Below are 15,955 nucleotides of genomic sequence, written 5' to 3'. Positions count from 1 at the left end.
CGCTGACAGTTCATAGCCTTCTCTTCCTGCTTCCTTACAGATTTACAGCTGCTGCCAGCTCAATCAAGAAAGGAAACTGCACTTCCTGACAAATATGCATCTGAGAAACTCCAGCTGAGATCTTACAGAAGTAATTATATTTTAACTCACATTGGACATCAATCCGGAGTTCCCTCTAATTTCCAGAAAACACTCTCATTCCCTGTCATTTCTCGTTCACTAGAATTACATATTCAGGAATAACTGCATCAGGTACTGGGTAAGTTCCTACATTTCTCAAGGAACTATCGTGTTTTCAAAAAACTGAGTAAATGGACCATAACACACAATGGTATTTATGGATTCTGAAGCAAGGAATAAAGCTGTAAGGTACTTGCTGCATAAGTCTTTCATTCTAGATTCAGAGGTCCACAAAGAAAATCTAAAGCCATGAACTCTCAATTCACATTCCTTTTTTTCACCCTAGCTTTCTAGAAGCCAGATGATAAAGCACAGCATTTTCTGAAGATTTTTTCTTTGACAGAACTGGATATTTCCATGCAAAACCCAAAAGTTTTGAATATTTGTGTTTATTCAAAGGAAATAATGTAGGAAGGAAGTTTAATCTCAGAAGCCATTTAAAAACACAAGGTTAGTGACTTTACCTTTTAATTTTTTCTCTTCTTTAAATTTCTTTTTCTTGGGCCCTAGCAGGTGGCGCTGCTGCTCGTAGTAAGGATCATGTGTAGACAGCAGTCCTGCACTGTAGTACTGATATTGCTGCAACTGAAGTGGATGTAAATGAGTGCAGTAATGGAAAACAGATATAGCAGATAACAGAGCAGGTAAACAAGTTCAGATCTTGATCATAAATAAGAGATCAGAAACATGCACTTCTCCATATTTAGCATTGTTATCAAGGATCATACACTGTCCAAAGTGAAACCACTGCTCCCAGAGGTGTCCTCCAAGTTCTACACAGGGAGGCAAGCCCACCCAGTTAAGTAAGACGGGAAGAGCGGGCAGTGAAGCTTACACTTTCAAAACATACTGCTCTATCTTTTCCATACAGGTGCTGCCCAGCAAGACAGCACATCACATGAAGTGGCCCAATCATTGACCGCCTATTTGTTTTGCTTGCATTCCCAAATTACATACGTGTTCTACTTTATCATCCAAAAGATGGAAAAGGACAGGTTCAGATAAAAGGCATTTAAAAGATTTCCACGAGGACAACCTGAACATTCAGAATGTCAAGTAAAAATATAGCTGCCTCAGCATTTTTTCCCAAATTATCAAAAAAGTCAGTATATTCCAAGCATTTTTCAACTAAAATATTAAAGACCTATACACAGGTAATGTATAAACAGGCAAATTAAAGACAGTACAGGTTAGAAATTAACTATTTAAAACCTAAACATACTATTAAGTTAATAAAAGATTTTTGAAAGGTGAGAACATAAGCGTAAACAAACTTTTTTGGACAGATGTGTCTCCCCCCTCATAACTGTGTACTGCTGATCTGACAATACACTGGTTATTTCTACTGGATAATATTTCTTACTAGTCTGGAAATAAATATTTGTGTAAAATATAACAAAAGTTATGACCTGTGTAAAAATTGGGTGTATGAATATTTGCGTAGTTATGTAATATTTCAAGAAGCTAACACCATCTTGGTTTAGAACTTAACAAGTAAACAAAGGAAAGAAGTGGACAGAAGCAAAGACTTGAATGGGAAAATATTTCTTCACTCTTCTGGAGAAATTTCAAAAGAATATGAACCAAGAAGACAAATTTTAATTTCAGACACATCCTCTGATAGCAGAATAGGGTGACTTCCTTCATCTGAGACTACTTTCTGGTGCAACTCTAAAGAGCAATGAAAATAATTTCTGCAAAAGCCCTTATAATTTGAAGAAATATATTATCAGAATCAGAACAGTCATAGAATTTGGCCCAATATTAAGAAAAATGCAGAAATGCAACAGACTATTTTCTTGTAAGAAGAGAAAAAAAGACAATATGAGAAGAAAATACAAAATAAAAAAGAAAGGTAAGAAAGAAACAAAGTAAGTCAAGTAAAGCCCCAAAGAATGACAGAAAACAGTAAGGAAGAAGACCAGGAACTCCCTTTCAAGAAGGTAAACATTGCCTTACTACTCGTCACCTCAATGATGATGCAAGTATACTCTTTTAGGTTTAAATATACCATTTTAGTCTTGAACAGCAGCTACCACCTGTGTTAGAATTTAACCCACAGCGCCTCAGTTTTCACGTATATTATCTTGCATTCTAGCACCTTGCATTTGCTCTAGTAACTCGAACAAAGCATTGTGGAAGCTATATATAACACATGTGCCAGTACTACCTACATAAATTATTGACAGATTCTAAGCATAAGGCATCAACAACTTTTCAGTCTGTACGTAATTAATTAAATAACCCTTGTCTGAAACTGATGTTAGATTGTTCTAGTCTACCAAACAACAGGATATTTTCCAGTCCACAAAATATTAAGGTTTTTGATAAAAATGTCAGAGCAATTAAAATAACTCAGTTAAAGGAAAGAAGAAAAATAAAGGAAAAGTAGAATTTCTGGATTTTTACCTCTTTGTCTTTGCTGTATTTACTTTGATGCAGTTTCTTATACTTATGTAATCGCAGCATATTGTGAAGTTCCTCCCTTGAAAGAGAAAATTCTTCTTCCTCCTCTCCATCCTCATCACTTGGTGAATCTGTATCACTGGAGTCATCACTCAGAAGGATACTCTAACAAGAATAAATGGAAACTAATGTAACAATCACAAGTCTCTATACTGAATTGTTTATTTATGCAAAGCACTCTTGAGCCTTTACCTAATAAAGGGCTGCAGGTCTGGCCCAACAACAATACTTAGCATTTACCAAGTGTCTTCCATCTGAAATGCCTCAAATGGAAAATAGTTTTCCGAGTTACAGTACTGTGTAGCAGTGAATCCAAGACGTATTTTCTGATTTGTGGGGAGGTAGTTTTCCGTTAGTTTGGTGATAGTTAAGTCATTTTAGAATCCACTTTGTCTGTCTGTGGTCTCAGAAAAGCAGCAGTGAAAAAATCCAAGATACCAGTAGGGGCATTTTGTGATGTATGGTTGCAGGTACATTCCTACCCCATTTGTAGTTTGTCCTGCTATTCTACCACTTCCACCTGCATCAGTTGCAGCAGGTTTGGCTCTTCTCTGACCTCTTGGCAACCTGTTTGTGCTAACTAAAGAAGGCTACAGTACAATGAAAATGCAAAAATGGCATAAAGCCACCATTCTACTCTCTCCTTATATCCTCATTCGGACCTTGTACTGAGTTCATCTTAGAAACAAATTTTCAGCCGAGTCCCAAATGTCCATTTAATATATTTTGTAATAGCTCATTTTAATTTGGACAGTGTACTAAAATTACTTCAAATTTCTGAATGTACACTCACTGTGAAATTTAACTAAAATGCTGCTGCTCACCAAAACTGAAATGCCTACTGTCCATTTTGCTACACGATGAAAATGAAAGCCTCAAATCTGTGGAGACTATAATTCTATTCTGTTCTACCCAAAGTCTAATACAATATTCATTATCAACTGTCACATACTCTTCCTTCTTTCCACTTCCAAGATGAGAAGCCTCTGTAGAATGTATTTTTTTGCCTTGGTAAGTATTTTTTCTTAAGGTAAAAAAAAAAAAAAGAAAAACAAACAAACAAACAAACAAAACCCATTCCTTTCTTCTTAGCAAGGGACACTAGCTCCAGTTATCCCCAAAAAAACAGTGCGGCAAACAACAAGCCAATATAGAACAAGACTAAAGAATTCATTTGGAGACCTCTTTTCAGCAACACAAAATATTACCACATCTCCCTATCACCTTATGCCTCTTTTTCAGTGTGAGATTTTTGCATCAGTTAAATTGCATCACATGATTTAGGACAGCTCTTAAAACACATTAGTCTAGCTTTCAGTGTTCTCAGTAGTACATGTAAAGTAAAATTAAATGGACTACAGTAGTCCATTTAATTTTACTTTACATGTACTACTGAGATGAGAACAAACTTACTGTAAACTTGCTGTATTTGGAAATTGTATTTGTGATAATTTGTGATAATGCTCTGACTGGTGCTCAACTTATTTTCTTGTTGCCATCTGCTTGCTTACATGTTTCCACACCATGATCTACGTCAGATGACAAGATGGAATCACTCACCACTGTCTACAGGGTGTTGACTGGAACTCTACTCAAAGATTTCATAATAGCTGCATTTCTTTCTAATATTCTTACCTTCAGCCACTTTCTGCTCTTCTTCAGTTTAGAGAAGTTATACAAGCTCCCTTTTTCAGACTTTGGCTCTGTTTAGCAAAAAAAAAAAAAAAAAAAAAAAAAAAAAGTTCTTAAGAAATAATGCTTTTCCCAGCTTATCCCGAAGAAAGCAGAGATTCAACCTAGTGCATGCCTACCTGGCTGCAGTACTCCATTCAGGGAATGTGTGTTCAGCATCCCGGAATTCCCTGCTCCAGAAGACTCCCCAAGCAAAGAGTTTGGAGGCTCTTCCTTAACTTGCATCAGGGGATCCCCAGACTGAGGCAGTAAAGGATTGTCATCCAATCCATCTTCACTTTCATCGCTGCAAGAAGATACATAATATGGTGACAATGAAAATATCCAAAGGCAGATACCCATGCAACTTTCTTACATGTGGCCATTTGTCTAAAGGTTTGAGAATGGAGACAGCTTCAGATGTAATTTTACACGTTAGAAATACTGCTGTTAATAATTTCCTGTTAATCCCTCAGCAGTAGTTAATCATCAGACCAACCTGGCTATGCTATCAACTTGCACCTTCAATCTTTAGGTATCTAATTTGAGAAGCATGAACTAAGCAAGAAACTAATATCAAGTCAAACCAAAGCACAGTATTGTCATCCTCAGCACTACTGTACATGTGAGAAATATAAAGCTACACTTTTTCCACTCCTTGTGTGGGTCTTACTACATGTTTGTAAATATGCCTGTTATCTATCACCCATACAGTTATCAGTTCTGTAACTCTACAATTCCAAAACACTGATGAAATGAAACATAAATTGTTTTGGGACAGAAATGTACCCTGATGACTCACTTCTCATTGCTGCAACTTACTTACACATAAATTCTGCGTCTCACAACAGTCTTTGCATTTCACTTATGGCTACAGGATGTCTCCCTGAAAAATCAACTTAGTGCTTGTTCATCCTGCTTTTTGCAGACAAAGAAAGTTTTGGCCACTCAGCTACAAAAGAAAGCTTTAAAACATTGTGCCAATTTCTACGTGGGCTGGCAACACACTGAATTATCAGCATGAGCTAAGAAAAGCACAGTGCAAAATCTTTAAAGTAGAAGAGTTTATAATGAAGAAGTCACCACTAAACGCTTAATATGGTCTTGCCTGGGAACAATATAATAAAAAAGCTTGTCTTTCCTTGGTATTCCCAACAGAAAATGGAAAAGGTTTTGGTACCTGGATATACTCCTGTTAAAGATGGCAGATGTCTGTCGTAAAAACTGATCCAGTTGCAGAGCTTTCTCCAGATATTGCAGATAAAGGGGTTTTGCCAGCTCTGAGCAGCTGCCATCCTCTCTGGCACTCAGCTCTGAGGCCATAGAACAAACTTCTCCTCATGCACAGGTGCCTCTGAACACACAGCTGTTAAGAAGAAACAACAGTCACCACCACCACCTCTGAAAGGAACAAACTCAGTGAGCAGGCAAACCTGCACGCTACACCAAATGCTAATATTTTGCAGAACACATTAACAAAGGTAGTTCTGGGCAAAAAGCTTAGGTTGCAGTTAAAAGGTATATTAAACAAACAAACAGAAATTCACACTAAACTTTCCACCACAGTATTACCAAAAACTAGATTCCTAGTTTTCTGTTTTATGACTTCATGGATGCCCTTTGATAGGAACAAGCACTGCACTGACCCAATATGATAATCCAAGTGGTGACATAGAAATGCAAAGTACAACGAAGCCCGTCCTTGAATATCTAAAGTAAACTTTCATGACTATTAAAGATAACATGCTTCACTCTGAACAGAGGGCAGCTGTGTATCACGAAAGTTGAATGAAAGTAATTAAATTATTGTTCTTAAGTTGAATCATAAACTTACTCCAAAAAGGAAGAACTACCGAAAATATTGTTCTTCTGTTGTTTTTACCATTCAGTTCACAGCTGTAGTCTACAGAATACTTGTAAGACTTCTCCTTTAAAGCAATGCTACGCTTGCAGCACTCAAAACATAGCTGTTGCCTGTTGACAAACAAGCTACAAATACTTGACCAAAAAACCCCACTCTAAAATTCAACTGTTACCTTTATTAAAGAAAAAGTAACACATAATTAGCAATTTATTACATACTTTTTATATTTACAAATTTAGAACATACTCTAGCTTCATGTTTTTCAACTAGTAAAAATAGCCTGCCTGATTTTCATTTCGTATTTGTTCTCAGGATTTTAGATTCTTAAAAACACAAACACATCCCCTCTGCAATATCTGCATAATACATACTTTAAAAGCAAAACTACCCAAATATTTTATTGCTCTGTCAACTGCAGTTTTATTTTCCTTCAACTACAAAAGATGTCATAACAACTGTTACAGTAATAGCTCTGTCAACTGGAATTTTATTTTTCTTCGATTACAAAAGATGCCATCATTGTTAACATAATAGTGAGAAAGATAATTTTAAATTATTTCCAAAGTCACAGTTGTTACTGTATAAACGAAAGTGCTGTCAATACCCTAAATATGATAATATTTACTAATAAATAAATGCCTTAAGCTTTTGCTTCTGGTGGAGGACAAAAATAAAGCCAGTCAGCTTTTGAAAGACTTAGATTAGTTGTTCTTCTGAAGGATTCTTCTGGTTTCTGTCACTTCTTAAAAATACTACAAAACCTGAAGTGAACTTCACATTAATTTACCGCAAAGCATTTTATATTTGTTCAATTATTAAACTGTTAATGGCTAAATTGTTTTAAACTTATATAAGTGAAAACAGAGATTGAGTATCTGGTCTTCAAATTGTTCTCTCTTCACGTATACAGTCCGAAAACCAGCATCTAACTTTTTCCAAGTCTTTTTTCCTCAAAAATTACAGAATAGGTTCAGAACTTCTAAAGTTACAAAAAACCATGATAAGCGATTACCACTTTGAGACTAATGGCTGTGGTTGAACAAGAGCAAATTTTATTATTTCTTAATAAACACCTAGCCTTGAGTTAACATCTTTACCCATACAGAATAAATAACAGCGTGCCAGAAATTATTAAGACAGGATAACAGCCCTCATTTAAAAATTATTTTTAGACTGAAGCTATCCAGGTTCAGTTTTCTATATGCTAGCTCTTCGTACACCTGAGAGCAATGGAATGATTGACCTCTGTTACCAAATACCCATTTCCAGCAGAGTTTAACAGACAGAATAAAGCACCTGAAAGCTTTCCATATGATAAGGGTATTAAGATTCATGTTTTCCAAGAAACCTTCATCCACATATGTCATATTGCTTAACAGCCATCTGAACAAAAAACCACCTTAAAATCAAAAACTGCCTTCCAAGAGACAGGGCCATGAAGAAAGCAAAGAGGTTAGAAAATGAGAGGAAACATGAAACTTGTGTCTCTGATGGAAGAAATCATTCAGGAGGAGATAGAAAAGGACACTGAGAAGGTGAAAGTAGTTTTCTTTCAGATTGCAAATAAAAATTATATATATTATAGGAGCAAGATTCAATCCCTAGTATCATACCAGAAAAAGTACAGTGATTCCTTTTATCACTCCATTTCAAAACGTATCTGTCAACATCACCACGTGTAAAGTGAACATGGTATTATTTTACTTTCCCAGCCAAAATGTCACGTGCAACCGTTGCTTAATGATTTTTCTCAGAACCACAAGGCATCTTTCATCTCTCTGCTCTTTGCAGAAAACCTTCTTCCCAAAACTCAACATCTGGTAGCACTGCCTGTCCTCAGGGTGCTGCAGGAAAGAAACGTGCCCCAAGGGGCACAGAACACACCGGACTTCATTTGGATTCCCCGTCTCCGAGGAAGCTAACAAACCAAATGTGCTCTTTTGCACCCCAATGAGCCTTGTCCTCACAAAGCTACAGGAGCTTAACAGCAAAATAAAGGGAAAGAATTAAGATAGATTTGAGGTCAAGTTTTTAATTGCAGGACAGAAAACAGGCCAGATGCAAAACAAACACAATCATATTCCTGATCTAAAATGAGTAACTGGATGCTTTCCTAGCTGCCCAGACACACTTACCTAAGTGCTGGTCTAAGTGGATCCACCAGACTGGACCAGTGCCTCTCTGCACAAGCACTGGTGCTCATCTGGCTCCATGCTCACACAGCTTAGGAGATAACCCCGCAGAAGACACTTTCTTTACTTGTAAGATATAAACGACTCTATGAAAAGAAGATGCTATCAGATGTGTTTAGTAACTAGAAAACCAAGCTATTTTCTCAGGAGTGGCTCATTCCTACTGCACAGAGTTCCCAAGCAAGTGGTAATACCCTGTCTGCAATGACTGCAGTAACTGCAAAGAGTAGGCTTCATTCCATATTTTAACACATTAAATCCCCCTGTTGTGTACACTATGCTAAGCATGTACACTTAGCACATGTACATGCTAAGTACCTGTTTCATCTGTACTTTTTTCAGATACCTATGTTCTTAAATATTACTTTGCAGATCAGGAAACCTTACATTTCCACATTTAATAAAGTCCTCCTTGTGCTGCTATAGTATAAGTACTCCACATCTCACTCGTAGAAAAAGACAAGCTTTTGCCTGACTTCCTATTTTAATTGTCCCAAGAGGCTCCCGTACACACAAAGTTAATGACTCTTGTCCTCAAAACAGTTACTCATCTGTATCCCACCTACCGGATAAACAAATAAACAGAGGCAAGCTAAACAATATTCTTAAATGTATTAACAATGCCCAAAGCAAATTTAGTAAGTTACACAGGCATATTGAATAGAGAATAGCTCAGCCATTGAATTCAGCCTTTCATTTATTCATATGCTAAGAGTCCCACAGTGCTTCTCTGCTGATCAAAGTAATAATACAGGAAGCTAATTGACAGATTCTCCTTTATTCTCTGTTCTTTTGTTCCCACTCTAGGTTTTAACAAACAAAGATTTCCAATGGCAAAAACTGCTTGAATACTGAAGCGAGAGAAGCTGGGAGCAAACAAGTGAGAGGCACACAACAGCCTGATCCACTACAGTAGGTAACAGTGTTCAGGACGTCACCAAGACATTGCTTCGGTGGATCTACATGGTGATGACATTCATCCACTTTTCTTTGCCATTTTTGAAACAAATCTATCCTTTTGCCTACTCGGTTTAAGGAAGATTGCAGAAATACAGATTTTTCAAAATGTTTTCATTTGGTGGTAACATTTAGGTAAATACTCATGTTACAGGTGGTAAAATGACTGGATGCTGCAGAGTAATCCTTCTGCCGTCACAGCTTTCTTACTGATTTACGCCAATTTTATGTTGTTTCAGTATCAAATTCAGTAGTTATTTGCTTTCTCCCTTCATGTCCCCTAGAGTTATAAGAGTTTAGAAAACTGATGTTTAGAAATAAATAGCTGCTGCACTGCCTGTCTAGCACTTTGAATTCTCTACCATTCTTACTTAATCAGAAGCCCACACTGAAAGCATTTAATTGTACAATACGGCCCTTTGAATTATTAAAGGCACAAGTAAAATACCACCAGCAGGATCTGAATTTGTGTTTATATATACACCAACTTCATAAAAATAACCATCATAATCATATATATTTTTTAAAGATCTAAGTTCAGTTCTGAAGAAGCCTTCCTTATCCTATTTTAAATCACATTGCTTATTTCAATGTTAATGTCGGTGTGGAGTTTCTTCACTCTGTTTCAAGTCTGCCCATTACAATGTTGAGTCAGTAAGTAAACACCCAGCAATGGAGAAGAATCCTCCAAGGACGTCCTCGGACAGCAGTTATGTTTTATAACAAGGTTTCTAAGTTTTATACCCACCGACCTGCACCAACCAAACAGTGAAAACACTGCTCTCCTGAAGCAGCTTAGCTTTAAAAGTAGATTCTCCCAGTTTAAACAAATATCCACTGGCTATTTCTGAATGAAGTCCACCAAGTTTATGCTACTGATATTAATTTAAAGCAGGAGCCCCATAGGTGGCAAGCACAGAGTTCAGCACTTGTGCCTAGCTGCAAGCTAGAAAGAATTTGCTTTGTACAGCTGTTTGAAATAGTACTTTTTCCTCCAGGAATCTCATTTTTCTTTTTTTTTTGTTTTTGTTTTCCTTCCATTGCTGGCATCCCTACACCTCAGGTAAGGCCCAGAGGATTACTTTTTCTTCTCTTTATGCCTAACACTCACATCAAACATTATAGTAAATGACGGTAACAACTACACTCCTAGCTGAGGGCACATACACAAACACAAGCTGCCATGGAGGTATAAGGTACAACATAGCAGCTAACCCACAGTACCCCTTCTTAGCCTATGACAAACACAAGGCAAATCAGCAAAGTAAAACTAATTCAAATGGTCTCGCCGGCCACACACTAAGTGCACGTACATGAAGTGTTACCAGCCAGCAGGAGAGCACACTTATTTGTTCAAGTATTTCAGCCCATCGTAGCAGAGTTTCTCACCTCTCTTCCATCCAACTGGTGTAAGCACGCTGACAAAACATTCAAGCGGACAAAAACCTGAAATCCCAGTTCACACGCAAAGTATGTATTCCTCACATCCCTATTTACAGCATTGAAAGTTTTATCCATAAAGCAGGATTAAAAACTGCAAGCAAGATACAACCTTCCATGCTATTTTAGTTCCCTCACAATTTTAGCAGTTTTCTGTTTGTTTCCCACACGTGGTCTTTTCGCGCTTTGCATTTTGACACCAACTTATTAAAAGAGATTTTCCAAACTGATACGAACACATAAGAAACTTTTATTTCTTGAAGAAATTTACAACTGAGGCATACCACTCTCATCAGAATAGCAGAATACTGTGATGATTTCCTTTAGTAACATCTCCAGAAAAAACCCTGACACAAACATACATATCCACATAGAAGATTAAGTCGAGATCTATGTGGAAAACTTACATTAGTACAGTAATATCAGTTAGGTATTTCTTCATAAGCATATAATCTCTAATACAGGCAATTGTGGTGGCATAAAAAAGCCTGAAGGGGTATTTTGCTTGTAGGAGAATTCCATGCTCTTCTTTCCACTCTCACATTTTAGCTCGCTTTGATAAACGTACAGTTACACTGACAACCCTTTTCCAAAGTACACTATATGCCAGGTCTTAAAGCAAAACATAATCCCCGCATAGTCTTTTTTATGGCAGTGTCTTGAATATAACTTTGACACGTAAGAGATTACTGCTTTAAAAAAAGCAGATAAGAGGATATTTCATATGAACTTAAAGCCCTCAGTCTCCACTAAACTCAAGTTGAATGAATAAAAGGCATGTACATACAACTGAAGCATGAGTTCACACCATTTCAGTTTGAAATTAAAAATAAGCCATTTTAATTGCTTTTCTGAGTAATGAAATCTAGTTAAAACTAGATACTGCCCTATATGCAGTACTTTGCTGTTTTGCTTTTATGGTAAGATTTTATATTGTTTTCCAAGGAATGAGACGGCATTTCATTGGTCTCTGTGCCACGTTTTAATTGCTTTTAAATACAGAGAAGAGCCGGTGGGGTACAGGCTCTAAATTTTCTAATTGCCGAAATAACAGTCACAGATAGAGCCTAATCTGTGATTTTAAAAAAGGACAAAAAAGCTACACAGCTCTACAAAAATTTTATCAGAAGCATATACATAAGTGAATGACAGAACACCTTAAAACACACCAAACGCAAAAGCTGGCATGTCACAGCTCTGCTTCCACGTTTAAGCTAGCAGAAAAAATGACTAGCAGAAAAACAAACCTAAGTATTTTTCTGTTCAATTCGAGTAAGTCTCGTGCCCAAAAGGGCAGTTAATGGTATTCATGGAGACCTCTGACAATGCATCCATACTCTCTGCACTACATAACAGCACCATTACCCTCATACGTTGCCATTGCTTCACTCATTCTCTCTCTGCATATGCAAAATACAAACTGCATGGATGTTTTCGGTTTTGTTTCATTTTTACTCCCCTCTACCCCAGACCATGAAAAGGGAACTATGTCCAAGAAAGCTCTAAGAGGCACATTTTCTTCTTGCCATCTAAACCAATCCCTAGCATGTAATTTAGCTTGTCAAATAGCATGCTTATTACAGAATTTACAGCTTATTACATTATACCCAAATGGAACAAAACTTGCTCATTTAAACAGTCAAGAAATGCAAGGCAGTATTTTAAACAACTTTAACAATATACGTGCGAGAGAGGGACTCGAAGTGAATTACAGAGAATATCCTTAAACATTGGGGAAAGGTTCAAGCTACAGTCCTACTTCTTGTACTTTTCCCTCACTATCTTACCAACCTCTGGATGTCATGACCTCCTCTTACGCATACACATTAAAGGAATGACAACACAAATACATAATTTCTGATTTATGTAAACTGAAAAAAAGATGAGTGTTGGTCACATGTAGGCATACTACAAATCCATACAGTAGATTTGTTCATATGAGAGAAAAACAAAATTCTAATAATGCACATAAAGACATTTCACTATAAAAAAAGGAACTTGACTTGCACCATTTTCTTCACACAGAGAAGAAAATAATCTAAAGGAATTGATTATTATCATCTATGACGCTGCTGAAAGGGAAACAAGATCGGCAACAGGGTAACAAAAAGAATGCATAATGCCAAATACTACCAACCACAGCAGAAATTATATTAAGCTACGTGTCTGCAGTGAAACAGGATCAGACTTTATACCACAGCTTTACAGAGGTATTTTCTAGTGTACGTATTCACCAGTGCGCACGTAACATTAAGCCCTGTTTTATGCACACCTGGTGGGCACTCTTCACCAGCAACGACACCGATCTGGCCGGCAACCCCCCGCGCAGAGGCCGGCCGGGCAGCGCCCGCTGCGCGCCCGGGCCCGCGGGGAGCCGGGCGCTGCCGGGCGGGAGCTCGCACCGAGGAGGCGTCGCCGAGGTTTAGCGGCAGCAGCGGCGGCGGCGTTGCATCATGCGGGCGGCCGGCGCCCCGGGCTGCCCGGGCCGGCAGCTCCCCGGCGCCCAGAGGCCGCCCTTCGCCCGGCAGCCGCGGGCAGCCCAGGCCCAGGTCCCCGCTCTGACATCGCCGCACCCGGTCCCCCGAGGGGGCCGGCGGCTCCCGCCCCGCGGCGGCGCGGAGGGTGCCCACAGACCCAGGCGGCGCCGCCCCCGCTCCCGCCGGGAGGACGGCGGGTCCCAGCGCGGCGCCGCCCCGCCCCGGCCCGGGGGAAGCCGTGCGCTCCCGCCGGCGGCTGCGCTCCCCGTGACGCGGCCCCGCCGCCGCCCTCGCTGCGCGCACCCCCTCCCCCCCCCCGCGCACGCGCCACCGCCCCTCGCGCGCACGTGCGCCCGCAGGTGCACGACGGCGACGGCGGCGCCCCCACCCGCCGCCGCCGCCGCGTGCCTTCCCCCCTCCCCTCCCCTCCCTTCCCCCCCCCCCCCCCCCCGCTTCCCCGGCGCGTGGCGGGGGGCCCGGCGGCCGCTCCGCTGCGGGCGGGGGGGTGGGGGAGGGGCGGCTCCGCGCCGGTATATCGGGGCGCATCCGGCGGGCAGGGCGGGGAAGGGGCCTGTCCCTTTAAGAAGAGGCCCGGCTGCTGCGGCCGCCGCTTAGCGGGGGGGGGGGGGGAAGGGGGGGGTGAAGCCGCGGCCTGCCCGGGCAGGGCTCCGCTACCGCCTCTCGTAGCGCCGGCCCGGCGTGTCCTTGCTCGGTCGCCGCGGTGGCTCACCTGGGTAGCGGGCCCGGCCTCGGCGCGGCGGCCGCGGCGGCGGGGGGCTGGGGGTGTCTCCTGGGCTCGCTCCCCCGCTCGCTCCACCCGGCCTCTCGCCCCGCGTTGCCGGGGCTGGCGCTGCCTGTCTCCTGTCGCGGGGCGCTCTCGACTCCTGCCTCGCCAAGATGGCGCCCGCGCTGCTGCTGAGGAGGAGGCGGCGGCTGCGGGCGCTGGGACGGCGGCGGCGGCCACTTTCGCTCACTGAGAGGAGAGGAGCAGGGACACGGGGAGCCATGGCGGGGGGGAGGAGAGGCGCCATGGCCAGGCCTGAACAATCGAGCCCCGCATACCTCCCCGCCGCCCCGGCCCCGCGCCTCGGCCCCGCCGCCCAGCTCGCGTCGCCCCAGCCGCCGCACGGGCCCCACGGCCGCACGGCGGGCGCCGTCCCCACACGCAGCCCGCGGGGGTCCGCTCCCATCGATGCGCTCCCGCGGGCGATTGGTAGAGTCTGGCGGTGACGGAAATTGCCGAAGGGACTCGGCCGAAGCGGCCGGGTGAGCTAGCGAGTCTCGCGTGAGGCGGGGTGGGCTCTCGCGATGCCGGCGGGGGCAGGCGGATGTGCACCGGAAGTGACGCGCTCTCGCCCTTGAGCCGCCGGAAGGGCGGCGGGGAGCGGGGTGGGCTCGGCCGCCGGCCCTGCCGCCCCCCGCGCCGCGCCCCGCCCCGCGGGCACCGGGCGCCTCTCGGCCCCGCGGGGGGCAGGCAGGGAGCTGCCGCCCCGTCCCCACCCCGGGAGCGCAGCGGGGCTTCCTCTTCAAAACACGCGGGAGGCGGCGGGTGCCCGCCCCGGCCGCCCCCGCCACGGAGGGGAGCGTTGAGGCGCCGACGGCGGTGGAAGCAGGGCACCGTCACGGTGAACAGCAACGCGGGGGGAAAGGGGGCGCTTGGTGGAGCTACGTGCGTTTTACCGCGTTCCGTCCGTCACGCAGGGAGGAATTGCATCACAGGAGCTCGGGACAAAACAGGCCCGAAAATTAATTGTGAGGGCGCTTTGCCATGTAAGGACGGCGGGGCCATTAGCTGTTGAGCACTGCTGTCTCTCAAACCCCATTAAGCAGTACATTTACAGGAAATCATTAAATGAATGATTAATCCGGATCACTTACTGCCTGGAGACAGAAATTTGTACTTCATGACTAAGCTCTCTGGCATCCGAGCACCACAATTACTAGGAAATAAGACCATTGCTACTGCCCCAGTAAAACTTCACTACAGAGTTGTCCTTAACTAGTGCCGGTACTTCCATCCCTAACTACAACCAGCAATTACACCATTTAAGACATGTACGTAATTTTGTCGCACATTGTTACCAAGCGTAGGAAACAAAGTGCTAGCGCTGAGCTGTACAAGGTCGTATGGAGCATTTAAAAAAAAAAAAAAATCAATCTTTTTTCTCCTTTAGGAAAAATGTAATTTTCAATCTTGTGCGTCAATGAGTGATGACTCCATCCCAGTCTATTTCTTTTCTTTATGCTGTTGCCAAAATAGAATAGGGGAAAGCTGCAGCCATGTTTAGCCAGGAAGGTTTTGCTACTCAAAGCAATATAGTGACAGAGAGATACAGTCACACCGTCGAGTCCCTGTCTGGAAATCCTTATTCCATTGTAATAAAGTTCCAGCCAGAGATTTACTTCTTGAAGAGGCTGCGAATGCAGCTCAGTCCCTTACTGAGAAGGGTGCCTTTAGCAGTTAGTTTGTATCCTGCACAGAGATGCACTCGAGACCACTCCTCTGCATTCCAGACTCCCCGATGCCTTCACGTCCTACCTCCTCTCCCCTCCTTCCTTCCGTTATCAGATGTATTGCCGTTGTCTCTCTCTACTGACAGGACTGGATGGACCCAGATGATGTCAGTTGTGGATATACAACGTAAGCACTCCTGAGCTGTCTCCGGCTCAGAAGAGCCTGCACATTCCACATTGTTCACTGCTTGGAA

The 15,955-nt window shown here is 42.5% G+C and overlaps 1 protein-coding gene across 2 annotated transcripts in view; it reads right to left on the bottom strand.

Moving 5' to 3' along the window:
- Positions 1–14,496, bottom strand: part of INO80 (INO80 complex ATPase subunit) — a 69,044-nt gene extending 54,548 nt beyond the window's left edge. The window contains exons 1-6 of one of the 2 annotated variants that reach the window (XM_082318271.1): positions 13,978–14,496; positions 5,498–5,683; positions 4,458–4,624; positions 4,282–4,349; positions 2,590–2,751; positions 645–765 (exon numbers count right to left, since the gene is read on the bottom strand). In XM_082318271.1, the coding sequence (XP_082174397.1) occupies positions 645–765; positions 2,590–2,751; positions 4,282–4,349; positions 4,458–4,624; positions 5,498–5,640 (661 nt within the window). In that variant the 5' untranslated portion in view covers positions 5,641–5,683; positions 13,978–14,496. Of the gene's footprint in view, positions 1–644; positions 766–2,589; positions 2,752–4,281; positions 4,350–4,457; positions 4,625–5,497; positions 5,684–13,042; positions 13,142–13,977 lie in introns of those variants that run through there. The other variant, XM_082318272.1, reaches the window with a different exon arrangement.
- Between the last annotated feature and the right edge of the window lie 1,459 nt (positions 14,497–15,955).

This window comes from Platalea leucorodia, assembly GCF_965183815.1.
Source record: "Platalea leucorodia genome assembly, chromosome: 7".
In the NCBI taxonomy this organism is placed as follows: Eukaryota; Metazoa; Chordata; class Aves; order Pelecaniformes; family Threskiornithidae; genus Platalea; species Platalea leucorodia.
The sequence above is the reverse complement of the archived record's forward strand: the minus strand, read 5'-3'. Positions and strand labels throughout refer to the sequence as shown.